The 27006-nt window shown below is 41.6% G+C and overlaps 1 protein-coding gene across 2 annotated transcripts in view; it reads right to left on the bottom strand.

The window, feature by feature from the left end:
• The window catches only part of marchf5 (membrane-associated ring finger (C3HC4) 5), a 28993-nt gene extending 2314 nt beyond the window's left edge, over positions 1 to 26679 (bottom strand). Inside the window, exons 1-5 of one of the 2 annotated variants that reach the window (XM_074646836.1) lie at positions 26270 to 26679; positions 13101 to 13303; positions 2219 to 2349; positions 1747 to 1930; positions 1010 to 1161 (exon numbers count right to left, since the gene is read on the bottom strand). In XM_074646836.1, coding sequence (XP_074502937.1) covers positions 1010 to 1161; positions 1747 to 1930; positions 2219 to 2349; positions 13101 to 13303; positions 26270 to 26313 — 714 coding nt within the window. In that variant the 5' untranslated portion in view covers positions 26314 to 26679. Of the gene's footprint in view, positions 1 to 1009; positions 1177 to 1746; positions 1931 to 2218; positions 2350 to 13100; positions 13304 to 26269 lie in introns of both variants that reach the window. The other variant, XM_074646835.1, reaches the window with a different exon arrangement.
• Between the last annotated feature and the right edge of the window lie 327 nt (positions 26680 to 27006).

Raw genomic sequence — 27006 nt, forward strand, 5'->3', positions numbered from 1 at the left:
AGTCATAGTATAGTATGTCGAAAAAAAGTCATAGTATAGTAAGTCGAAAAAAGTAAAAAAAAGTCATAGTATAGTATGACGAAAAATGTCATGAAAAAAAGTCATAGGATAGTATGTTGGAAAAAGAAAAAAAAAGTCAGCATGTCGAAAAAAGTAGTATAGTATGTCAAAAGTGTCATAGGATAGGATGTCATAACAAACATCACAGTATAGTATGTCGAAAAATATATTAAAGAAAATCATAGAATAGTATGCCAAAAAATAAATTTTGATGATTCTCATGCTTTCCTTTTGAACAAAGTAATAAATGTATGAATTTTAATTCATTTTGAACTTGTTTGGATAACTCGCTCTAACAAGGGCTTCTTCCTCCTTCCTGCTTCAGCAGCAGCCATGCTGTCACTCACAGAGCTCATGCTGCGTTCCACACAACTCGGAACTCGAAAATTTATGACCGCCTACTAGAAAAGTACAATGGAGCAAGTCGGAGTTCCTACTTGGGACAACCCCATCTTGCTAAAGAAACATCAGTTTGTCACCGTCGGCCGTGGTTTTTGTTTACGTTTGGCGTCATGCACTTGGAACGCTTGGTGATCGGAAGTTGGAAATTTCAACTGGGAAAATTGTGACCTCCGAGTTGTCTGGAAAGCAGCATCAGTAGGTGAGGACACAGCGTTCAGTGGTATCACATGAACCACTCTGGTTACCTCTCTGTCCTCACCACTAGGTGAGCGAGGAGGTGGGGTTTCTCTTCTGTACCAATGGCTCATATTTTACACAGTTAACACTAGCTGAACTGGAGTTATATATTAACTAGCATTGTTGCTGTGTTCGCCATTTAACTAACCTGAACAGCTACAGAATCGTTTATATTCATGAATTATAATCAATCATCTATACATCAAATGCAGCAGACACTCCTCTCTGGTGTACACTTGATTGTATTACTGTGACTATTATTTATTAATTTCCTGGATGGGATGCATAAAGGGTTTCTGGTTGTACCCACCAGGATGGTCCTCTGCAGGTTGGAGTTGACGCTGCTGAACATGAGCTTCCCCACGATGGTGGCGATGGTGGGGAAGACCAGAGCTCCGCACAGGATCCGCGTTGCCGACACATGGTCCGCCAGGGGGCTGGCCTCTGCCGGTATGCGAGGAACTGGGCAGCCAAGCCCTGCAGAGCAGCAGGGAGCCAGTTGAAACATACATGAGTGTATTTGTACCTGAGATTACAGCTGATCTAATAAGCAGGGAGTCGTCAGTTCAACAGCCTGAGACCTGGTGTTAGTGTGTATTTATTTACCTCTGATGAAATGAGCATAAACCACTAGCAGTGACGGGTTCTCTGATGGATGAACAGGTGGCAATGTACACAGAGTTACTGTGTGTGAACAAGACACACCTATTCATCACAAACAATAGTGTTGCTAAGTTACTACCACCCTATTATCCTGTGTTTGTAAACGTGTTATAGGTTGTGGTAATTCTGACTCATTGTTAGGATCCATTTTGACACTGACTCTTGTCATTAAATGGATTCGCGGGATTATGTTAAAATGCTCCTCTGACATTGTGAGAAGATATTAGTTTGAGCTTTTGAAAATGTACCATTTTCTCCAGCAGTGGAGACTACGATCTAGCTGCAGTAGCACACTGCTGCTCGTATCCACATCAACTCACAATGACATTTAATGAAGGTCAACGTGAATACTTTTCGAAGTTCTACACTAGTGTGTGTCCTGACCTGGGAAGATACTGTTGAGGATCTGCAGCTTGTTACAGTACTTCCTCCACAGACGCAGGACGTAGTCCTCCCAGCGGATCATCTTGCCGAGGATCAGCATGACGGGGATGGTGGGCAGGCCAATGAGCAGGAACAGGGGGTCGGCTCGCTCCATAACGTCCAGGCCCTCCTTATGGCCCACCACCTGGAGAGGAGAGGAGTGCGGTCAGAATGGAAAACTACAGCAGAGGAGAGACACTGGTTGACTTTTACTTATAAATGAGAAAGAAAGAATCAAAGAAAGGAGCACAAAAGGCTGTTGTGACTTAACCAGTATTATCTCTAACATCCAAATAGAAATACATGCACGACTTGCAAAACTGCTTTTGAATAAACTAGCAAACTACACAGGACCAGTCAAAGTCACAACCTTAACTCGACTGGACAGACCTATAATAAGCCAAAAGCTCTCAGGAGGGATCATTGGTCACACCTGCATGACAGTGACAGCTCCATAGGTGACTGCGGTCCAGTAGATGGAGCCCACCATGATGCCCGCAGCAGCGAAGGGGCCGGCCTTAGAGATGAGCCGGTCGGCCAGGTCCAGCACGTAGACCACGGGACCTGATGGAGGAAAACAGCTTTGAGTGAGGCCAACTTGTACACATGCAACTCTTATTTTAAAGATCTTCTTACCACTGTTCGGTGTATAGCCTGACTGATACTGGATTTTCGAGGCCGATGCCGATATCGGATCAAATCCTAAATATCAATCTATCAGCTGTCAACAATCTTAATATACATCCCTAAGATTTGTTCTTAATAAGAATTTTGACCGAGATGCATACAGAAGACACTAAAACACTTTTGTATTTTATCAGAAATATTATGACAATATCTGACGGCATGCTTCAATTCACTTTTTCATGTAATCCCACTGAATCAGAGCAAAAAGATTTATGTAAATCCACACATGAACATCCCGTCACTGGCAAACATTCAAACACTTTTTGTGTCACAGTGCCGATGAACAGTGTGTGAGTGTACAGCAGGGGTCATGAGACTCCTGTAGGTAAAACAACCAACTGGAACTAGAAAAGCATCCGAACTCCAACACACATATACGTCTCATTCATCTACAAAAAAAAGACACAGCAGCCTATTGCTTGTTGTATGTGTAAAAGCTGGCAGGTAAAGTGACACTGTGGCCACAAACTTTGCTGTAAACGGTAAAAGAACTGAGGACAAAAGGAAGCTCACACTACATAACCATCGTGTGATCATGCAGCCTTCCAGTGCAACAAAAAATGACAGCAATGCAGTCATGTGGAAGTTAAAGAAACGATACTTTGAAGCAGGTCAGGTATGGTGCACACCTTGTCCTGCAGGGTTATTGACACACAGGGAGGAGCTTCTCAAACCAGGTTCCACCTAGATTAAAAATAACCGGGCTGAATCTCGACAAACATGCAATAAGGATTAATCTGAAGTCCAAGAAACTTGCCTTCAGAGGAGCTACGTCCCTGCCTGACATCAGGAGCAGGACCTTTAAAAAAAAAACTCTGCTGCATTCTCCTCTCTGGCATTCCAGGCTGACTCGAGGGAAATCATGCAATATTTACAGGAAGGCAACCTGATTTCCTCACTCAGACAGACCCATCCACATCCTATTAATAACTAGCCCAGGAGTCAGAGGGAGGAGAGCAGGGTGGGGACGCTACACAGCACACAGCTCGGGGCCTCTATGTGTTGCAGTGCAACTCTGTAAACTAGCTTGTGAGATAAGATCCACAGCACGGAGCAGGCTGGATTTAAAAGGTCCTGAAAACCCATTTTCACAAACAACTTCTTACTACTGTATAAATCAATGTTGTCCTACATATACACAACATGTTCTACCGAAGTACGGACAGTTTGGGGTATTTCACATGAGAGATTTCAGTAATTGACCGTTTGCTAAGCGTTGATTACTGTTAATACAGCCGTCAAGTTTCTGTTCTTGAATGACAAATATGCAGTTTACAATAACAGTTTCAGATTTACCACTCTACATTCTTTAGAGCTGCGATGATTAGTTAATTAGTTGTCAACTATTACATTAATCGCCAACTATTTTGATAATCTATTATTTTTTTTAAATTAAAATACAGTAAAGAATCTCTGATTGCAGCTTCTTAAATGTGAGTATTTTGTGTTTCTATACTCCTCTATGACAGTAAAGTGAATATCTTTGAGTTGTGGACAAAATAAGACATTTGAGGACGTCATCTTGGGTTTTGGGAAACACTGATCAACATGTTTCACCATTTTATAGACCAAACAACTAATCGATTAATCGAGAAAATAATCAAAAGATTAATCGACAATGAAAAAAATGGATAGTTGCAGACCTAAAATCCTGAGTTATTTTTGACTGAATTAGCCCTTCATTTCAGACAGTGATAAACAAAAGCAGGCTTCTCATTTCTACCCTTTAACGGTTGATACATCAGCTGAAATGACAACTGTCACAGGCAGATTTCATCAGCTATAGTTCGCTATGTCATTCCATGAGTTGGTGAAAAGGGCTGGCTCCGGCTTGCAGTTTTAATAAACAGCATTGTGTATATAGTCTGTCCTAGTATTACACTATTGGTATGAGGAAAATATATAAGATCAGACTCTTATTTTATTGTATAATAACCCCGTATGGCTGCTTAGCTTACACACTGGGACAAGCAGTTGTTTGTATTTCCAAGCGGTATGTTTGACTTTTAACGTTACAAGAGTAAAGGGCTTTAAGGAGGATGTGTTTGGCAAACATAACGCTGTCTTGGATAACAAGTTTGGCTGGGGTTGCTCCAGTCTAAACTTCCTCAAATCTAATAAAGAGCAAGACAGAGCTGCTAACGTTAGCCTGCACTCTGATAGCAGCCAGGACCCACACGCTGGGAAAACACTACACAGTACATGTGTTCGTCATGAACAGAGCTTTCCATTCAAGTAACCTCACTTATAATATAGTTACTGTACTGGTACTACTAACTGTGCAGTAGTAAGATAGTTAGCTGGTAACATTGAAGCTTATATAAACGCACCTTTAAATCCATTCCTTCCTCCAAACTCTTTTAGTATCGCTTTCACAACAGCCCCATGAACACAATGTGAAAAAATCAAAAGCTTGACAGGTTTCCCAATAAATAATAAGTAAGGATTTAAACTTTGATTGTTACTTACGTATATATATGGTTATTTTCATGTTACATGAAGCCAGGTTTTCAGGGGCAAAAGTAAATTTATTCAACTGCAAAGTGGTTCAAAGGTCATTTTAACACGCTTTCTGACAAACACACTCGCCTCTTGAGAGGGGTGACATTTATGATCACATTTTTAAAATAGCGATCTTGACACATGTCTTGTCTAGTTGAGAAATAAAGCTGTGAAGTGGCATTAAAACGGTGCTGAGTCATTGGTCCTTGTGAAAGCAGGACTTGGTTCAAGAACACTCTCCCCTCTGGCCCTGTCAGCAGCAGATTGATAAATATATTATCCTATTTCATTTATGCTACAAGGCTGTCGTACAGCAAGTGAAAAACAGATCGACCTTGTAGCGCAAAGAGCCTCCATCACTTAAAGTTAAAGGGCGACTGTGCTGCAGTTGGTTACGGGCTGTTGGCAGGGGATTACTGGCAGAGCCATCTCCCAAGTCATCGTTTAAGACGTGGACAGATTTAATGCATACACCTGAGCAGATACGTTTTCATGAGCCTGCAGAGGAAATCAAAGCGGTGAGACCAAACTGTAACTACAACATTTACAGTAGCTGACACACCGAGTGAAAAAAGAGCAGCAGCTTCCTAAAATAAGTCTCTGTGGGTATTTTGGGGTTATGGGTTTTTACAGTCGGGACATAAGACAGACTTTATAAAGCTGTTTGTACAGCCAGGCCACCGTGAGGCTGTTACCCATAAGTACTTGCCACAAGTACCATACAATTCAGCCCCTGTTAGCTGTTCACCTATTTCTGCAGCCGAGTACATCCACTCTATAAAAGCTTTGAGTTTAGAGCTCAGTTGGGTGCAGCATTTTAAGCACCTCGTGCTAAAGGTCTTCCTCTTTAGACAGCAGTGCTCCTGGCAACTTGTTGAAGAAAGGAACCCAAAGCAAGCAAGAAGCATTTGGCACTTTTAAAGCTACTTAACACGCAACGGAAATATCACACTTTTATTTCTAAAGTAGTTATAAACACAGAAGCTCTCTCCGGTCCACTGCCAGCCTTCTGATGCTTTCCAGAGCTCGTTTTTACCGCACCTGTGTTTGCCGACCGGATTGATCTCGCAATGCTTGAGCGCATTAAAACGGCATATTTTGATGACAGCGTTGGAATCTCTTCCGTTTTCTCCCTGCCTAAGCATTACGCCATCGCCGCCGAAGGGAACTGGGTCGCCCTTAATGGCTTGCTGGCAGGCTGGAGAGCTGAGCAATTCATTTCATCCACTGGCAGCAGATTCCATAATTAAGATAATTAAAAAGGAGGGAGGGGAGGGGGATGTGAAGGAGAGAGGCGAAAAGTGCAATTCCTCAGTAGTGGGCACGCATGCTGCCACACTGTTCCAGCTGGCTTGTTTACTCTCTCTAAAAAAGGAGAAGCAAGGACACGGCGTCCTCAGAGTTATATTGCCAGCCAAATTAGCATGATAGGCTGGCTTTGGCTCTGCAGCAGGTGCTGGTGGGAATAGGGCCAGAACAGCATATAGCTACCCTACTCTTTGTGGGCTGCAGTGTTGTTATCTTCTGTATCTCCTGCGCTATAAGTCAGTGAAAATAATCAAAACCTGGGTTAATAGAAAAGGTGATCTGTGGCTCCACATCAACCCCCCCCGGCGGCAGGCAGGGGTCCCACCCTAGGAGCCAAACATGAGTAATGCCTGTCAAGCCTCTAGAAATGAGCTGGCCTCAGCAGCAACCCTGAGAAAATAACTACTGTGGCAGTTCCCCCAACGGTGCACCCTGTCTCTACCTGTCCACAGCTTTGCCTCCATCACCCAAATTGAAAGCTGTCATCCCGGTGTTGTCACCAAGCTGGGAAATTGCTATTATTCTGAGGGCTAATTAAAGCTGCTGCAAATACCACAGCTTGTGAAGCCAAGCCACTAAAACTATATTCAAAAGGAGAATATATAACTTTAAAGCTTTAAAGTTTTGAACTAAAGATACACATTGAGCAACTGGCTGTCTGTGTACAACAAGTAAACCATAACTATAAAAAGGTAGCATTGTGTCTATATAACTAAAGCATAAAAATACCAAAGGAACACTGCAGCAATGATGCAGCAAAACAGACAACGCTGTACTCCTCCTGCTCACTTGGAAGTGTACTAATGCCCAGAGTATCCTGCAGCGAGAGACTGGGACTCTTCAGACGGCACAAATAAAATCTAAGCTAAGAGGTGGAAATTTACTTTTCTGCGTTCATTATTAATATTCTTATTATTCATCAAGCATGAAACTAGGTATAGTAAAGCCATTTAAGTGCTCATCTGCCTGCGTAACTACTGAATGCAGAATACGGTGTGGATTGCCGGAAGATATACATAAAAAATTGAAAATTGAATGTCAAACAAAACAGTCACAATGTGGTAAAAGCCACCTATCTGGTTATCCAAGTAACGAACTTAAATACATTGTAAATGCAGTTAGACCCCAGGCTGACATGCAAACCCACATGCTACTTTTGCATGTGCTGCTCTGCTGAAAAGGATCAGGTCTGAGGCACATCCTGTTCTTTCCAATCTAGAAATGTCTCCATCACAGACCTGAGTTCTAATGATGTGATGTTTAAGTCACAGGGAAACACTGGAGGACAGCCGTGATTTCACGGATTCATCAGCAGAGCGGCAGCGTTACTCCACTCTGTCAGCCTTTGATGAGCGGCACCGTCAGCTCCCCCCGCCGTGACCCAATTTCACTCCCACTCCCCTCTCCCAGACACATCCAGCATCTCTGCACGGCTCCCCTTGCCGTCTGACAATTGCTAATGGGATTAGGAAAAAGACACTTTTCCCTGTGGATGAAGAGCCTCTCAGGTAAACGCAACAGGCAACATATAACCAACCATTGCTCAACTTCATGTCCTGATACATTCAGCTGCTGGGGGATAAATTAACCTTTTTGGTGTTCTGAACATAGCGGCTAGAAATCCCTTGATTTAAGAGGATCTGGTTTTAGCACTTGAATAAAAATGGAACAAATCAGGTTGCTACAGTAAATGGTCATCATCATTCCTCTTCATCCCCTATGGGACATAAGGCTTCAATGAGCTCTCTCCATTGTATTCAGTCCTTGGCAGCATGTTGGGCCTCTCCCCATGACAGGTTCATCTTGTCCAGCTCCTGTGTCACAGTTCTGCGCCAGGTGGATTTGGGCCTCCCGGGTTTTCTTTTGTAAATGGTAAGGCGATGCAAATAGTTGCTATGATGTTACGCAGCAAAACAGGTTTGTCTATGACCAAAGTATTCAAACAACGTGGGTACTGCTGGGTTAGACATTGAAATCAACAAAATACATCTTATTAATCCAATCTCTTCTATCTATTCAAAGCGGGGGGGAAAGTGGGAATGCGTGGCAAAAAAAGGTTAGCGTTCTGTATCTGGGGCCATATTCACAAAACATCCTGAGGCTAGAGGAGGAAGGTCAGTCCTATGTTTTTGGAGTAGTTCACAAAGCATTTTAGTGCTAAAACTCCTGAGTATGAGAGAAGTTCGAGGCAATCCACAGGAGTCCTAAGTAATTTAGACTTTGTCACGTCAGTGATCTTCTAAAAGCATTTTGACGGTGAACAAGTTGACTAATCGATTTGTTGCTTTATTCAACAGATCGGTAAAATTAAGTTTCTCCACAAAGTATCACACAAAAGCACCACTTTAAGTCTTGTGTTCACCAGAGATGTGCTCATAAGTTTCTTAGAAATAATTCATTCAGCATGAAAAAAAGCATGAAAAACGACTAATCGACTAAAGAAATCTTAGAGGAGGGCAGCCCTACCTATCTTTTAAGTATTTTGTTCCTCACGCTCCAGTGTATTAATGAATATTTAATTTCACATTCACACAAACCCGTTACCTGTCAACTAATCACTGTAGTCATAGGAAGTTCATTTAAATATGTCAGCCATAGCAACAGGATCACCTCTGCCCCTTCTCTCATCTAAGGAGTTCTCTCGGCCCCTTAGTAAAAGTTGCTCTCAGGCTTTAGGTACTTTTAGCACAAACTCCTAATAGTATGATACGATACTATGTGAATACAACCCATCTCCACAGCTCTACTAATCTCCCACTTTAAGCCTTACTAAATACAATTTTATTTTCATTGGATAGATATCCTGATTCCCAGAGGAACCGTCTGAACCTTACTGGACACATCTCTATCTTAAAAACGGATAAAATGGATTCTCTCCAATATACACAGCCAGTTATAGGAGGAGCCTCCTCCCACACATCCTCACAGTCTGTCATCTAAAGCAGAAGGTATACTTTCCACGTCCGCGAGAGTACGCGTGACGTGAATTCTGTCATAAGAGGGTGTACGTGTAGGCTCTGTGCGGATGTCAGCGTACCGCCAAGTTGTTGTGACCGTGCGGTCTTGGCTATCTACTCTACATGTGAGGAACACGTCCTATAAGCGGATAGTATAAAAATAACTACTACGTGTCCGGTTTAAACTGAAGGGAAACCAAAGACAGTTACACATGGCTAAAAGGTAACACAAGCCTCTGGTTGCTTATATAAAGTCATCAATAAATGAGCAATGATTGTAGCAGAACATTGCTGCATCATTCTCTGCGGGTGCCATCAGCCACAGTAAAGAGGCAAAGTAAACCACTGGCCCATCCATCATGATGCTGGATTGCTGTTGGCCAAACCACTTAAGCATTTGAGTACATGACAAAGGAACACAAATTTAGGAGTCAGGAGGTGATGAGCTTGAGGGTAAACATTTTACCTTCCGGGCCACAACTTCTCACTGGCTAAGAATAACGACATAATGATGTGGCAGACTGTGAGAAAACACTGATGCAATGTGTCTAAATCGTGACTTCAAAAGCTTCTGTGTGAAACAGAGTCTCAATTCATGACTCTCAAAGCCAGAGCATGTGAGTGAAACTAACATTAGATAGCACAAACATGTTTGTGTAAAAAGTCAGATGAGTTCTCTGAACTAAACTAGAATAGATTTGCATTCAATTTAGCTTGAGTTTGAATACTAACCTAGAAAATACAATACAAAAATAGAAGATAATGGTTATTTTGATTTCAGTACTGTAATCTGTTAGGATTAATAAAACCACCTAAACAATATGAGGACAAGATCCATGAATATCCAGTATATCCCTGACTGTGAGAGATTTGTTCTAATACAGCCTAAAGTACAGACTTCTACCATGTTGCTTGGCAACCAGTAAGGCATGGCTTCACTTCAATTGATTCAGTGAATCAGTACACATTTTGTGCTTCCCTTCTTTGCCATACATTGATGAATTTCTATGTAATACTTATACAGTACCTATGACACAAACACTGGGTGTGCAAATGGACAACCAAAGTTTTTACACCAAAGAACGTATATTGATAAGAAGTGAAAGTCGTTCCATTGCAATGACAGCGCCCAGCAGCAAAGCTACGCTTCCGCCATTTTGGACTGAGAGCGACTACCGGACGTCAGTAAAACATCCGCCTACAAAATGCCGTACAAAAGTATAACAATATTATATTATATTTTTCCCAGTCGCTTCCCAGACGAGCATAAAGTGAGCAATGGACACAAATGGAATTTAGAAAAATCCAGCACTAAATTTTGAGAGCAATCTCAAACTTTTAATGTGAAGGACCTCCAGAATAGATGTCCAATAGATCCACAGACCATGGATGTATAGGAGGTTGTGTCCTGTGCTTTTGCCCTGTTACAAGTTACAACTAAGTTAAATTCTGTTAATTTCGTGCGTGCTACTAGTGGCCGGTAGCCGGTTGTTTGGGAACAGAGACGTTCATACATCCACCCCTGTACAGGCTTACAGCCCATGGGTGTATTATAAGATGATAAAAGTGATGAACTGGATTCAGCTATTAGTGAACAGTTTACAACTTTATGGACATAACAATTGAAATGAGGGCTATTTGAGTGTTCGTAATGGGAAGCTGATTTACCTTAAAAAAAAAAAATGATCTTCTGATTTACAGACGTCTCTTTATACATCCATGGCAAGGAACTCTTTAGTTACACTACCAACCCACTTACACTACTTGCATTAGTTTTGCAATGTCTCTTTCAGACATGCATTGCATCCTCATGTAGATGGAGACGCAAAGTGTATGAAGGGTGGGAGATGCATTTATTTGGCACAATCTTTTTTTTTTTTTAGCGCAGGCCTGTTGAACCGCTCTACTGGATGTTATTTTGTTCTGCATGTAAGGGTTGATACAGCACTAATTAACAGTCCTTTTGGGACCTGTGAGCCAATTAACACGCCCTTAAATACAAAAAGGAAAGGGTCAGACAGACACAGTCACAAACACCCAGCAAACAGCCAAGTGCCATTAATCAGCTCTCAAAGAGATACAGAAACTCACTGGGTTATTTACTGAGGAGGAGGAAGCGTTTCAAGACGCTGAGTTGAACCTTCTGCTTATAGCACCAAAGTGACTGACAGCACAGCCTCGGCCACTATAAATATACATGAACCTGTTTACCAGCCAGGCCAGGCCTCCTGCAGACTAGCATTGTCTTGGGGCCAGCTCCTGTCTCAGATTGCAACTTCTCTCTCTCTTTGAGGTTGAACTGGCAGTGGCCCAGTGGCTGATAGGTAACCCAGTGGCTGATGGGTAACCCAGTGGCTGATGGGTAACCCAGTGGCTGATGGGTAACCCAGTGACAACTGTGCCCTATTAACCTTTTATCTTTTCAGAATTGGCTGTAAAACTTCAACAAAGGGATAAAACTACGGTATTCTTTCTGCTGCCCCTAGAATATTTTTCTGTTACTGCCAAATGCTGTGCAACAAACAGCATGACGAAGGTCTATGAAGGGATCAGAGACAGAGAAACTGAAAAGTGAGGAGGTTCTGGAAAAATAAACATGGTCGTGTATGGTGTATGTTCACTAAATGAGTCATAGCTGGTGTTTGGGAACAATTGCAGCCCTCGTCACTCAGGATAATTGAGGCAGCCTCTTCTCTAAACTGCAGCTGGTTAATCAGCCAGGAGCTGGGCCGTATAACAAGTGAGCACCCTTCTGTTCCTCGTCAGGCTGAAAGGAAATATTTACCCGGATCACCACAGAACCTTTGCTGGCTCCGGAGTAAATAAACATGCACTCAGGCAAGACAAACTAAATAGCTCTCAGAGCTCTGGGTACAGTTGCAGGCGGCAGCTATTAAGAGCGCCCTCAAAGAGGAGCTTCAGCAGACAACATGGAAATTTGCTCTGTAATACTGCTTCAATGTTGACTGGTGGAAAATGAGAGTCATCATGACAATTTGACAGTACAACAACTAATCAAATTCAGAATTACAAGTTGGAAGCTGTTTGGCAGTTTCTCAATCTCTCTTAGTGCTATGTAGCAAACCAGCAGACAGGCAATCTTTTTCACCATTTTAGTAGTTTAAACATCCATCACACACTTAAGAGAATACTCCACAGATTCAGCATTGCGCTCCTATAACATTGTCAGAGTCACAATGGATAGTTTAAATGAAAAAAAGATCTAAATTGATGCAGCAGAACCAGGGATGTCGTCCGTTTTATTCCATGCGTTCTTCTTCCTTGTCAATACATCGCGCCTACATTACCCACAATTCAACTCAACCGTGGACTGTTCAGCTTGAGATTTGAGTGTGTTATGCTAGGAGCAGCTCAGGCCTCCAACTTCAAGCAGAAATGAGGAGCGGGCCTCAGAGGTCTATTAACCTCACTTTTTTCTAACTCCATTTTTTTTTTACTTTCAAACTTGTAGTCTTAAAACTAGGGTTGTACAGAAGGTCTTTTTTTTAATATATACCTGATCCTAATTTTTCTAATTGCCTCTTTAATGAATAAGATAGAGCTAGGGAAATTTGAATCTTACCTTATGAAGCTAGGCTAACTATGTGTAGCCACACTTGCCCTTGGAAAATATAACGGAAGGAATATTTTTATCCATTAATATTTCTAAAACAGTTCAAAGTTTTCCACAAGCACAGAAACCTTGTTCTGAAACATGAGTCCCTATAACCATGCTAACTGATGAGTAATGAAACATCTTGACCCCAAAAGAAAACACAAAGATAAGCTAGTGCCACAATTTTCAAGCCTCAAAGCTCATCTCCCTAGTCTTAGTTTTATCATGTGAGAGATGCTACCCACCCAGTTTGGGAAAGACGATGAGGTATTCTGCGTTGCATTGTGGGCAGGCCACGCGTGCTGTGCTGTTGCCCCGTTGCTTCTCGTCCACCCAGCGCTGCAGGCAGGCCTGGTGAACCCACTTGGTGGAGCCGCGGCAGCGACACGGGCGCACCCACTCTGCTGTGCGGTCGTCCTCGTCTGTGGCGAAGCACACCCAGCAGCTCCTGAAAACACACACACAGGTGGGATGAAGACAATGAAACACATACACACTGATAACTGGAAAAAAAGGCTGTAGATTTCTAAAGTTTTACAATTATTCCCTTCAAGTGTGAACAAATAACTACAGAACAATTGTGTTACAGCTGATGACGAGTGATAATGTGATTTTAGAAGAAACACAACCAGATTGGATAGAGCCTCTGCACTTATAAATCAAAGTGTTGTGATAAATACCTTTGGCTTCAGTAAAAGAAAACCCAAGCAGAGTTCCTGCCCACTGGCACAACACAAAAGCAAAGGCAAGAGCCAGATTCAGTGTTCGAATTACCAAAAGAGACCTGAGCTGCCCTAGAAGCAACACAATTTCTAGTTTGGGGCGGGGTCTCAAAAATGACAAATAACCATTAGCTTTTCTAATACTGCAAATAATTAAATAAATATTATACAAATATATATAATTAAATAAAAATCTAATTTCTAAGGTAAGGTAGGTACTTTTAAATGTATGTGCTCAGCTCTGCCTGGGTCAGCGCACCTACTGCTAGCACATTCAGTTCAGCAGCTTCTCTGTCATCATTTGTGCCATGCATTAAAGCTGAGCTAATCTGTACATCCGCATGCAGTAAAGATTTTACTACCTTTCCCGATCACCCTCCACCCCCTCCCTCTCTCTCTCTCCTCCTGAAGCTGTCCATGGTTCTGACTGATCTGATTGTGGATTTTTGATAAAATGCTGTATTTCCTGTAAGCTATATGTTGTTGGTTTTGTTTGTATGTAGGGCTATAGGTGGGTTGTATGAACATCTGTTTGTTTGTGAATGGTAGACTGGATGAGAGATTGAAAGAAAGCAAGCAAGACCAATGTAATTTCATGTCCCCTTTGAGTGAAAAGCGGGCAGTCAGCGACACAAAGTCCCTTCAAACATGAGTCAAAGGGTTTAACTTAGATCTGTCTTATCTGGAGTTGTTACTGTGAAAAGTGTTGGCCATTCCTCACCATTTAGGGAACAAGGATAGAGGCAATGATTAAAGTCTCTCAAATAACTCCAGATTAAATGGCTGAGATGGAACACACACGCTCTGGGCCAGTGACTCTCTGCATGAAATCAACCAAGATCAATACATAATCCCTATAGGCAAACCAGCTGTTATGCTTGTCAAGCGTATCTGACAACACAGAAGGAACTTTTTAATGCTCACTCACTAAAACAAACTGGCCTGTCAGCCGGATACAAGGCAAAGCATTTCCAGGGGATTATCTTTTAGATCACAATGACAGATATTCTTATCAAATTCAATACTTTTTTGGACCAAAATATTCAAAATAAGGCCAATATTTACCTTACTTGTGCACCGTTTCTCTTGCTTTTCACTGAATATGCTATGCCTCTAGTTTGAGTTACATTCTTTTGACATTGCCTTTAGGAATAATCACACTGCTACTGCAACCTAAATTCGCCAGGGCATCCCTGTGTGAGTACACACAATACTCTGATAAACCACATAGGCAGTGAAAGCACAAGGGGGCTTGGTTGCAGACAAACAGAGGACACAGAGTCTCCCTTGTGTGTGACATCCAGACAAATGCCTTGTTCTGGACTCAAGCCAAACCATATTTTAACACCCCCCTCCTCCTGCCCACAAGTATCCCAACACTTCCTCCTTCCTCTCCTCCCACATTATATCCTCCCACACAAGGTGCAGGTCCTTCTGAGTAAACTGTTCTTCCACTTAAAAAGGAGTATGAGAAAGGAAGAGACCTCAAACGTATGCCTCCTCACTTACAGGAAAGGAGCCATTAGTATGTTGGCCTGTCAGCTGTACTATCTTCCAATTAATTGGACAATACACCCTCAAGCCTCATCCGCTCCATGTCTGTCCAACATCTGGGGAGGCAATCTGATACCCAAGTTCCCTGACCTTACCACAGTACATCTCCGACTGTGACATTATATGGCTTTTACATAATTAATCAGCAGCATGCGACTGACTGGAAGGTTCACTACCCCTGTGTCTCACAGCAAGAATCCAGACCAGTGACATTCCTATTTTAGCGGCTACGTACTAATGAAAACAGTCATAGGTTAGACCTGAATAATTGATTTAAGAAAATCAGTAACTCCAGCTCATGACCACCACATGCAAGCTCCCAAACTATGACTAGGGGGTTCCATCGGTTCTAATAAGAAGTAGGATCAGTGTGATAATTGTTGAAATGAAGAAAAATAAACTAAAATCCAAAATGTCAAGCTTTTCCTTAAAGCCATATTCACATTCAATTATGCCTGGGACTAGCTTGTTGCTAGGAGATCCACTAGTTCAGGGGCTGACTGCTGCCTTCGACCCATTTACAGCCCGACTATCCGCGTGTGACATTTAGGCTCTCATTTTCATAATTACACTGAACCTTGAGCAGTTGGCATTTCACTGGATGGATGAAACAATGATTAGTCTACACACACCTCCCATAAACCCTGGCATAAATTCAATGAGGACAGACAAACTCTAAAAGATATGCATGTTTTGTTTTTTTCTCTCAGGCGGTGATTATGTACATTTTGGTTATCATTCGCATTAGGACATTTCTGATAATAAATCCGGGGATTAATAGTCACAAAATCCAGGGAACAGCATGCATACATCATCAACTCCACCAATACACGTCGCAGATGAAGCTCTATTCTGTCACCGACTCTACTGCATTAACACAAATTTTAATTCTGGCCCAAGTCTATCCATTCCATGTCAATCATGCAAGGTTGGTTTAATGGTGCCTTCAAATGAAACTCATGAGCTTGTGTTTACAACATGGGATGTCATGTTCACAATATGCTTGCCGTTCAAGTGTGAGAACACCACTGCTAAGAAACGGTAATATTTACGTTACTGTTGGTGTCTAGCTAGCAAGTGGGTAACATAATGTAGGAAATGCAAAGTCATGATGACAGAGGAAAAAGATGAGGCCATTGGGAATATCAACATTTTTCTCAGACATATTATGAAATTTACGAAGAAAAAGAATATACGACTTATATTACAAAATATTAACTTATTATGCACCGAAAAAATTAACTTCCATGGCCTCCACCATTTCTGACAACGTCAACAAACAAGCCACAAGTTGTGAACTCGGAGCATTCAGAAACATTCCACAAAAATACGACAACGGGGGGGCATTCATATGGACTCTTCTCGTGAACACGGTAAACGCGACCCCATTTGAAGGCACCATAAAACTGGCAGCAGTGCAGGTTGAGAGGTACCAGACAGGCCAGCATCTCCTCTCTGACAGGGTTTAGACAACAAGCTGCCTGTGTCTGACCTGATAAGACGTATCTAGAGTTTACTGGTTTACTGTTCCATTTCCTGTCTTTTAACAACAGGTATGGCTGGAATGGAGGAAACCTGTTGCTTTTTCACTCTAACTAGGAAGTAGGAAATGTGTCTTCTAGGGATGCACCGATACCAGTTTCGGGTCCGATACTGTGCTCATGTACTCGTACTCGCAAAACAGCTCCAATACAAGGGCACCGATACCACTTTACGGCACAGTGATGTTAACCTCTCGTCACCATCTTTAGGGTCCTCACGCTCCACCTCCCTGACAGTGCGGGCGAGACGGGACGGTGGTGCGCCCGACCCCGGGAGGCCAGGATCCCACCTCAGCCAGCGCATGCCGGCCCTCACTTTCATTGCGCCACAGGGTTTTGCTTGCACCCTCTGACTCGCGCGTGCGTTAGTCTCCTTGGTCCGTGTCAAGACGGGTTCGGTGGGTTGCCAACAACGCCGCAGACCCCTCGCGCCTTTTACGTGGGCCGAGCCCCACGCTGGCGGCATGGCGCGGTCGGGGCGCACTGAGGACAGTCCTCCTCGGTCGACAGTGGCACCGGGAGCCCCATTCCTCCCCAATGGGAAGAGAGGGCGCAGCGAGCCCTTTGTCCACGGTGCGGCGAGGTCCGGGCGGGGAGCGCTGTAAAGTATGCAGACCTCCCCAGCCTAGTTTTTTTCATCATCAGATGAAAAAAAAACATTGGTGCATCAGACACCTGTTTCACTTACATTTTGATTTGCCTTGAAATCTGTCGGGAAGACATGGAAATGTCTGGATGTCCGTGATATCACCCATAGGTTTCTGAAGGGATAGCTTGAATCCAGAAGTTAAGCTTACTGCTCTATGCCTTGTTGGCAGTTAATTTGAGTCACCACACATCCCACCACATAACCACCACCACATCTCACTGCGATAGACATCATTGCGCCATTAAAGGCAAACATGGCCCCCAAACTTCCTCTTATGGAAAAGAAGTAACCAAAATGCTTTTTGAAGAGAAGAGGTTGGTGGACTTTCTAGTCACTTCAAAGTAAACTTTTCTTGGTTGCCACCTAAAGCAGCACTTCAACATTTATTCAGTAGTTAGCTCAGTGAATCCCCATAGTACACAGTGTATATTTTTACCCTCCTGCTCCCACAGTTGAATAATGGATACCAAATCTGTGGCTTTCTGTCATCATCATACTGAGGTCTAGGTGTGCTCTGTTACTGGGGCCCCAGGGGAGAAGAGGGGGCTCTTCTGTGGATGGCCAACTTGGATTATTTGCTCGGTGTTGCTGCCTGCCTGCAATGGATGATTTTCCAATACTCCCCTGGTGCTGAATAAAACATGACGACGCAGGAGAGGAGCCTTAGGGTCGAGGCGCTCAGGTGACATGGCCAGCTGAAGGGCCAGGACGGGCACATGTGGTGAATCTGAGTCTGACGGAAACATTAACCCTCCATTCACACTTCTGTCTACCATCCTTGTAGAGCTCACCATGTAACTGCCCTCCCACTCTTTGCTTCTGACAGGTATGTGAGCCTGCACCATACTCCATAAAGACAAGCTGTTTGACACACAAAAAAACACTGCAAAGCTGGAAAAGGCTAATAAGAAAAATATGCATCTTGTGGCCATTTCCTACACAGATATTGAAACCGAGGCAGCTATAAAACATGAGGATGAGAAGTTGAGTAGAACAGTGGACAGATGTCTCCACAGGAGCTCGACAGTGGAGAACAAAACCCAGCGCTCCCTTAGATTCACTGGCTCCTATTCCTGTAACCCAGCCCCGCAGCATGACAGGACCTAATACAACAGCACCGAAATGCTATCCTCTGTGCGAAACCTTAATCTCCAGCTCGATGGTGCCTCAGTCCTGTTTAACAGAACAGTCGGGGAGATAAGCCTGTGCCGCACATGTACAAAATGGTCTCCTGCATACAGATATACAGATCTATATAACCTATGAATGAAAACAGATAGTAACAAAAATCTGAAGGGCCAGTATATTGATATGTCATTAATTAAGTCTGTTAGATTGTTGTCATACTTTTTTGCTGGTGATTATGCAATGTGTTCACAATACATATTTACAACATATTTAAATGACAAAAATGAAGGCCAAACCTACAGACACATAGCGTTGACAGATGCTACAACACGTGTGAAAATCCCCTATTACTGCTTAACAAGGTCTGGAAGGTTTCCATAAAAATGTCCTGCAAGAACATGAGATCTGATGATGGCGAGTTGCCTGAACCAATGCTGAAGCAAGGTGACCTGCCGTCTCAACCACTTATTTACATGTTAAACAGGAAAACTCAAGTGGGGCTTTTGCAGTTTCCACAATGAAGCTTTAATCCACCTAATGCTAACCGACTGCTTTGAAATTTCAAGGGCAGGCAAACAGCAGTTATTTTGACAATCCTTCAAGCTGCCAGGATCACAAGAATCTACAGTAATGAAGGACTGTAGATCCTTCGTCAGCCAACGTCATGTGTTCCACTTCAGCTGAGGACGTCATTTAGACAATCTAAGAAAGCGCAGAACTGTATCGTAGGGGAGGGGGGTCTGATGTAGGGATGTCACAAGAACCGATACTTCGGTACCAAGTTGATGCCAAAATTCTGAAAACATGACGGTACTTATTTTACTACAGTACCACATGTACCGTCAGTGATCAAGACTAACGGCATCCCTTCGTCCTGAGTATGATAGAAAATGTGTTTGGGATGCAGTAAACTCACTATCAAAGCATCCAGGGGACTGATAATACAATCTGAACAACAAATCCGTGTTGAGATCGGCATGACGAGGTCTAATCAACGTTAGCTGTTAGCTCCGTGCAGAATTGTGCTGCTTACTGGCTGCTAACAGCTAATGTTGACTAGCTCTCGTCCTGCCGATTTCAACACGGGGGGTAACATTATGATGCGTTCAGACTCGTATCCAGTAACTTTAATAAATACAGTTGTATGAAGGACATGTTTTCACAGCAATATAAAATAGATAACAGAGAGGGAATTATGACCTGTTTAACTTCCTAACATTAACCAGTATGCTAACAGTAATAAAGGAGTATATGTTGAAGTACATGGGATTTATTGTTTTACTTTCGTTTTTTACCATGGTATCGAATTGGTATCGAGAATTGCACTGGTACTGGTATCGACTACTACATTTCTGGTATTGTGACATCCCTAGTGTGATGGTGGGCTCTGAAGGAATACAGGATGACACTGTGATTGACACACTGTGTACAAAGATGAGTGTGACAGTATAGCTACTTTCTCATCGTCTCACAAGTCAGGCCCGTTCTTTAAGAGGTGCATAAGCCACACCACAAAGGCTCCTTTCACTCAGCAGCGGTCACGTGACGGTGGGAAAACTGGAGGTCCCTCAGCACAAAGACGGGGCACAGGAGCACTGGATCCTGTCCCACAAAGACCTTAAAGGAAGGTTATGGTGTAGGGGGGCTTTGCCATGTCTGACTGATTCTACTCAATCACTAACTAGTCTTGTCCATGTCAGTTTAACCACAACCCAGATTATTTGCCACCCTGGAACAGTATAGTATCCAACTCCTCAAAGACTAAGACTACCTTTCATGTGCCAGCTTCTGGTTAAATTAGTCTTTGGCATATTTGGTAAATTGGTGAGCGTCAGCTGCCACACTAACTCTGAAAAGATGTGATAGTTACATAGTCTTTTCCATGAGGAGGACAAAATAACAGGGTGTCCTTACAATATTGTAATACAATATTGCAACCGACTACAGAATAAACTCCAGCTTCTAAGATTACCAGATTTGAATCTACACCTTGTTGACAGTGTCAACGAACAACATTTGTCATGCAGTTATTGCATCTATACATGTAATAGTTTGTGACATTTAAAAAATAACAGAATATAAGCAACTGACGATTATTAAGGGATGTGTGTTTATGTTGTTTATCTATCATTGTAGGTTAAGTAAAGTTTGTTTGCTGAACTACCACAGGAACCTCCCACCTCTATTACAGCCTCAGGCTACTCCATAACAAATTTGTGTACTGAAATGCAGAAAATGTTAAAATGACCACAATAACAAGGATGTTTAATATAGACATAAATTAACAGACTGATGACTTTGTCAGAATACAGACTAAATTAAGTTAATATTTTACATAATTGTGTTGATTCTACTTCATCTGCATTGTGATCTTACAAAAGTAGACTATGTAATATATAACTTTGAGCTCTAATTTTCAAGTTTTGTATTTGACAAAGAAAATTAACGTCACTATCTAATGCCTAGTTCACACTACACGACTTTAGCCCTGGTTTTCTGCCCCCCCATGACGGTTTTTGGAGGTCCCCGACAAAAGCCCCAGATCAGAGGCAAATAGGCGTTGGCTCACCGCTCGCACAGTGGCGCTCGAGGGTCATCTGTGAACTACTCAAAAACGCAAACAGAGAGGCTCTCCGACGCTCCCCGATGAGCTACAGCCAATGAGAGTGCAAGACACGGGTTCAGGGGAAACGTGAGGAAGGAGGGGTCGCCTGTAACAATAGGAACTGTGTGACCGCCTGTCTCCGGTCAGTCATGTAGTGTGATAACCACAATGACTTAAAGATTCCCAATTACAAGACAGCAAGTTGTGTAGTGTGAACAATACAGCGATCTGACAACTTTGAAAGTTGTGTAGTATGAACTTAACTTAAGGATTGAAGAAAGCCTGTAGACACTGACACCACCCTATATCAAAATTTAATCAAATCATGGCTACAGGGTCAATCCTTATTAGCCCTTATAGACACACACATATACAGCACATATTTGTATACCCATTCATACAAAGAGCAACAGGGTCAGCGATTTGGACAACAAAAGCAGACGAAAAAGAGAGTAAAACAAGGAGGTTGTGTGAGAGCCAATAAAAAGGTCAGGCTGGATTGAAATGTGTCCCCCACATCTATTTGTGAAACACTGCATTGCAGGGGCAGCTGGCTGCTTGTGGCAGGCCCAGATAAGAGCATGTGAAGCCTTATGTTTGTCAGTGATAGAGGCTGGGTACACAACCGTCTAGAAGCAAGGGGACATGACATACATCTTCCTGCTATCAGCTTCTCAAACACTGTCAGGGTTATTGCGTCTGTCACACACCCGCAGCAGCACACAGCTAGAGAACATTTCACAAAGCTCACATGCCCTTCCTTTCTTTCTGCTACTGTACTATGTGCTTGGGAAATGGTTTCAAAGTCCAAAGTTCAATATTGACAGAAAGTGCTGCGTCAAATGCCTACAAATGCCTTTTAGTACGCACTGCACAAGCTATCAAATGCCAGGAACTATTTTGAGAGAAACGGCACACCAATGTGCTCGGTGGACATAATGTTGCAGCATCTGCTCACCACCACTCACACAGAAGATACCCACATATGATAACGCTTGGAGAAGAGCCATCGTGGCTTTGTCTGACTTTAAAAAGTGAACCCATTATAGCCATGAACCATTGTTTTATTATTACATACAGAATAAAGGTGGGTAGACATTAGCCTGGTCAGTTAGGAAAAATGTTTGAGACAGGGCTGTCAATTGATTAAAAGATTTAGTCGCATGATTGTCCATAGTTAATCGTGAATAATCGCAAATTAATCACACATTTTTGTATATGTTCAAAATGTACCTTAAAGGGAGATTTGTCAAGTATTTAATACTCTTATCAACATGGGAGTGGACAAATATGCTGCTTTATGCAAATGTATGTATATATTTATTACTGGAAATCGATAAACACAAAACAATGACAAATATTGTCCAGAAACCCTCACATGTGCTGCATTTAGCATAAAAACATATATGCTCAAATCATAAAATGGCAAACTGCAGCCCAACAGACAACAACAGCTGTCAGTGTGTCAGTGTGCTGACTTGACTATGACTTGACCCCAAACTGCATGTGATTACCATATAGTGGGCATGTCTGTAAAGGGGAGACTCGCGAGTACCCATAGAACCCATTTTCATTCACATATCTTGAGGTCAGAGGTCGAGGGACCCCTTTGAATAAGGCCATGGCAGTTTTTCCTCGCCAAAATGTTGCATAGTTTGGAGCGTTATTTAGCCTGCTTTGCAATGGATTCCTTAGGTTTTCTAGTTTCATATGATACCAGTATCTTCACTCTAGCTTTAAACTGAGCCCGCTACAACCTAAAAATTACAAGTTGCATTAATGTGTTAAAGAAATTAGTGGCGTTAAAACTAATTTCATTAACTAGACAGCCCTAGTTTGAGATTTATCTATGTCCAACTTCAAAACAGGACAACTTGCTCCCTTGGTGGAAAACACTTAGATCTTATCACATCTACTCTTAAATGTGCAGTGCTTGTATAGCCAAGTCCAAGTTTGCACTTCAATTTTGAATGAAGATAGTGAGATTACTATGTAAAGTAGTAAATGTATCACGCATTACCTGCCACTTCAATCATAGTGATTAGCTTTATTGAATTCATTACATGGACTTCAATTACCCATCCATCCCCACAAAATTGTGTATAATTTTCAACGCACATGCCAATAAAATAGAAGCAAGATGATAACACTTGACATATCATGACTTGCCCTTTATAAAATGACTATTTATTCAATTTTTTTAACATGTCAAATACACTGATTATACAAACGGAGATGTCATCAACTTGATTAATTTGAACACCTGACACCTCAACATCATGACGGGACTATCATATTGCATTTGATCCAGCAGATTCACTCATCTTGTTTTGCAACTGCATTATGATCAATCAGAACTTCACGTGATGTGTACTAAATAGGTGTGAAAGCTTGCAAGCAGAAAAACTTAATAAAATATCCATGTTTGTTTTGAGTTTTTTAAATGAATTTAGTTCAAATCAGAGAAAAGGGGCCTTCTGGGAGTGTATTTACATGAATAATTGAACAGATCGAAACCAGCATTTTGCATTTTTTTTTTTAAATTATCTTAATAATTGAAACACCATGTTCAAACATCACATACATAAATCCCTGAGGTGAGCTACCCTTTGTCCTCTCTACTTCCAGTACTACTTTGTAAATATTTGTAAAATTAGACTTCTGTATTTTAGGGGTTTGAATCTTAAATTACACTTTCCCACTGTGAAATGCCTGTGCTGCATCACCATTTAATTGTAGAGCAGCATGAACAAAACGCTGCATCACAACAACACTGGAAATGTTCACAGCAGGAACTAATGCTCTAGCCGAAATAACCCACGAAGCCAAACACAAGCAGAATAATAATGTGCTTAATGTGAATTCAACTTGCTGCCTAGAGAGGTTAGTTGCTGGCTATCACATAGAATAAAAAGGGGCAGTCTTTCAGACATGAGTGAGGCTGCAGTGTCTGGATTGTACGTCTAGTGTGACTGACAAAGTGATGAGCTACAGCTTTGTGCGAGGTTCAGGACGTAGTACTGCTCCAATCCAAGGGACCTGCGGAGTTGCTGACTGTGTGCTTTGGCGTCCCTGATGGAACATTACTGACAGTAGGATTGTATGTGTTTATAGCTCAAAATGATTCCCCACCTGTCCCTGTGAATCTCCGTCCATGTGACCATGAAACTGTTCAACCTAGGGTGCTGCATTCTGCCAAGCAAGGCTTCAGTCTAACCTGACATTTCAATGTCAGAGGACATGTTTGAACTTATGAAACTTGCCACTGCAACAGTGCAGTTTTCATTCTGTTGCTTTGCTGTTTTCCCACATTTAGTGTAAACTATCGCCACAATCCCTAGCTAGTGACATATGACACCTGCTCGTACTTCATCTCTCATGCAACTTTTCTTAAAGAAATCAGAACCTCCACTAAGTCTTTGCTCTCAGTGTACGCTCAAAATGATTTTATCTCTTTTACAAATCTGTATGGTGGCGACACAAATTTTATCCATGCACACAACTCAGACATCTTATCAAGTAACTGAAGAGTTACTTAAGTTTTGGTTATTGTATTCACCCGTGTGTGTGTTTACATAGTACGTAGCCAGGGAAATTAAAGTAAACTTGCCATGGAAATGGTATTCAGTGTCTTATGTAACAGAAGATAAGGAGACGGGTTTACTCATTCAGTGCCATAATGACTGTTAACTGTGAACGTGACATTCAGCCTTCTCCTCGACATAAAGGTCAATAGTTAATAACAGGCCAAATGTTTTTGGGAAACCTACGATAGCAGTTGAAAATCTGACCTTTAACTGATTGATTCAGAGTCCCTACATTCAATCGCATCAGGCTAAAGAACACTTTTGTCCATCAGTCCATCTTGTTGCTAAATAATAATTAATGTGCTGCTAAAGACATGTAAATCTAGAGAACAGATGGTAATTTTGTAATTGGGTTATGTATGAATAATTGTGATGTGTTTTGTTTTTTGTCTGATGGGTCTTACTTGTCTGTCTGTCTATGGTAACAGTAGGTCTATTGTATGTGTACTTTTTCTCAAACTCAGCTGCCTATGTATGCAGAATGAATTTCAGTGAAAACTGGCAATAAAGTTGTATCGTATCGTAACTTAGTTAATTTACAGGTAACAAGGTTAACGTTAAAAATTATATATATATATTAATATATATATATAATGTTAAGGTGTATATGGTCATAGTGATATGCAGGTATTAAAATCACGTAATGCTGTAACGTTATACGTTTTATATATATAATATATATATATATATATATATATATATATATATATGTGTATATATATGTGTGTGTATATATATATATATATATATATGTATGTGTGTATATATATATATGTGTGTGTGTATATATACACACACACACACATATATATATGTGTGTGTGTGTGTATATATATATGTGTGTGTGTGTATATATATATATATATATATATGTGTGTGTGTGTATATACACTCACCGGCCACTTTATTAGGCACACCTGTTCAATTGCTTGTTAACACAAATAGCTAATATACATATATATATAATTTTTTAACGTTGACCTTGTTGCCTGTAAATGAACTAACAGTTAAAGGTCAGAGTTTCAACTGCTAATGTAGGTTTCCCAAAACATTTGGCCTGTTATTGTGTTTATTTCTGCAGTGTTGATACAGGACATCCTCTGCTACTTCTGTCATATGATCAATAACGTTACTGCATTAAGTGATTTTAATACCTGCATATCACTATGACCATATTCACCTTAACATGATATATATATATATATACTGTTGACCTCTATATACTGTTAACCTTGTTACCTGTAAATGAACTAACAGTTAAAAGTCAGAGTTTATTTATATTTATATATATAAAATGTTAAGGTGAATATGGTCATAGTGATATGCAGGTATTAAAATCACTTAAAGCAGTCACGTTATTGATTATATGACAGAAGTAGTAGAGGACGTCCTGTATCAACACTGCAGAAATACACATGTTAGCACAACGTTAGCTAACGTTACTGATAGTCACACATAGTCCTAGGTCAGTAGTCGGTACAAACCGATAACTAACTACATACCAAGTCAACGAGTGTCTGAACACGTTGACATAAACCAAGTTAACGTCCTCTGATCTCAGTCAACCAGTAGTGACTTTGCGTGTGTTGCTAACGTAGCTAGCATGTTAGCTTTAAACTTGAACTCACCTGTCCAGATTCTGCTGCATGACCACTGCGCCCTGGTCCGCCATGATCGTAGAAAAGCAAAACAGACTGTCTTGTTTGGCAGAGGAGATTAACTGCGTTACAAATAAAACATTAAAACGGCGTGTTGCTGTGCTGCAGCTGGAAGGCTACCTGAAGCTAACTAGCTAGCTACCACAGGGCCTTTGTGTTGACACGGAGACTCAGCTGCAAAACGAGCCAATAATTAAGCTATAAAACTACCCCCTCGCGGTCGTGACAGTCTATACAGCATCTACCTGCGACCATGCACTATTTAAGGTAAACAAAATCCCCTTTTACATCTGCTACGGCCTCGTTTAGTCACTAATAGTATCGCATTGACCGCTTGACTCCATTAACAGGCTCGTCTCTGAGGTAACACAAACTGCTGTGCGTGATGGCGTCATCAAAACAAGGACGTGTGGCGACGCAGAGGGCACGTCACATGGGAAATGTAGTTCTATTCAAGATTCAAGATGTTTATTTGTATGCAAGATATACAGGTACTATCGTGTGAAATGCTTTTTGTTGGGAAGCTCCATTAAAAATAATAAGTTATATTACAAGTATAAAAGGAAATACTTTGTACAAGGGCATATTAAGAATATATACAGGCATATTAAGAACATGTACAGGCATATTAACAACATATGCAGGCATATTAACAACATATGCATTAAGAACATATACAGTATAAGATATATTTTTGTGTGAGAAGG

The sequence above is a fragment of the Sebastes fasciatus genome, chromosome 9, assembly GCF_043250625.1.
Source record: "Sebastes fasciatus isolate fSebFas1 chromosome 9, fSebFas1.pri, whole genome shotgun sequence".
In the NCBI taxonomy this organism is placed as follows: Eukaryota; Metazoa; Chordata; class Actinopteri; order Perciformes; family Sebastidae; genus Sebastes; species Sebastes fasciatus.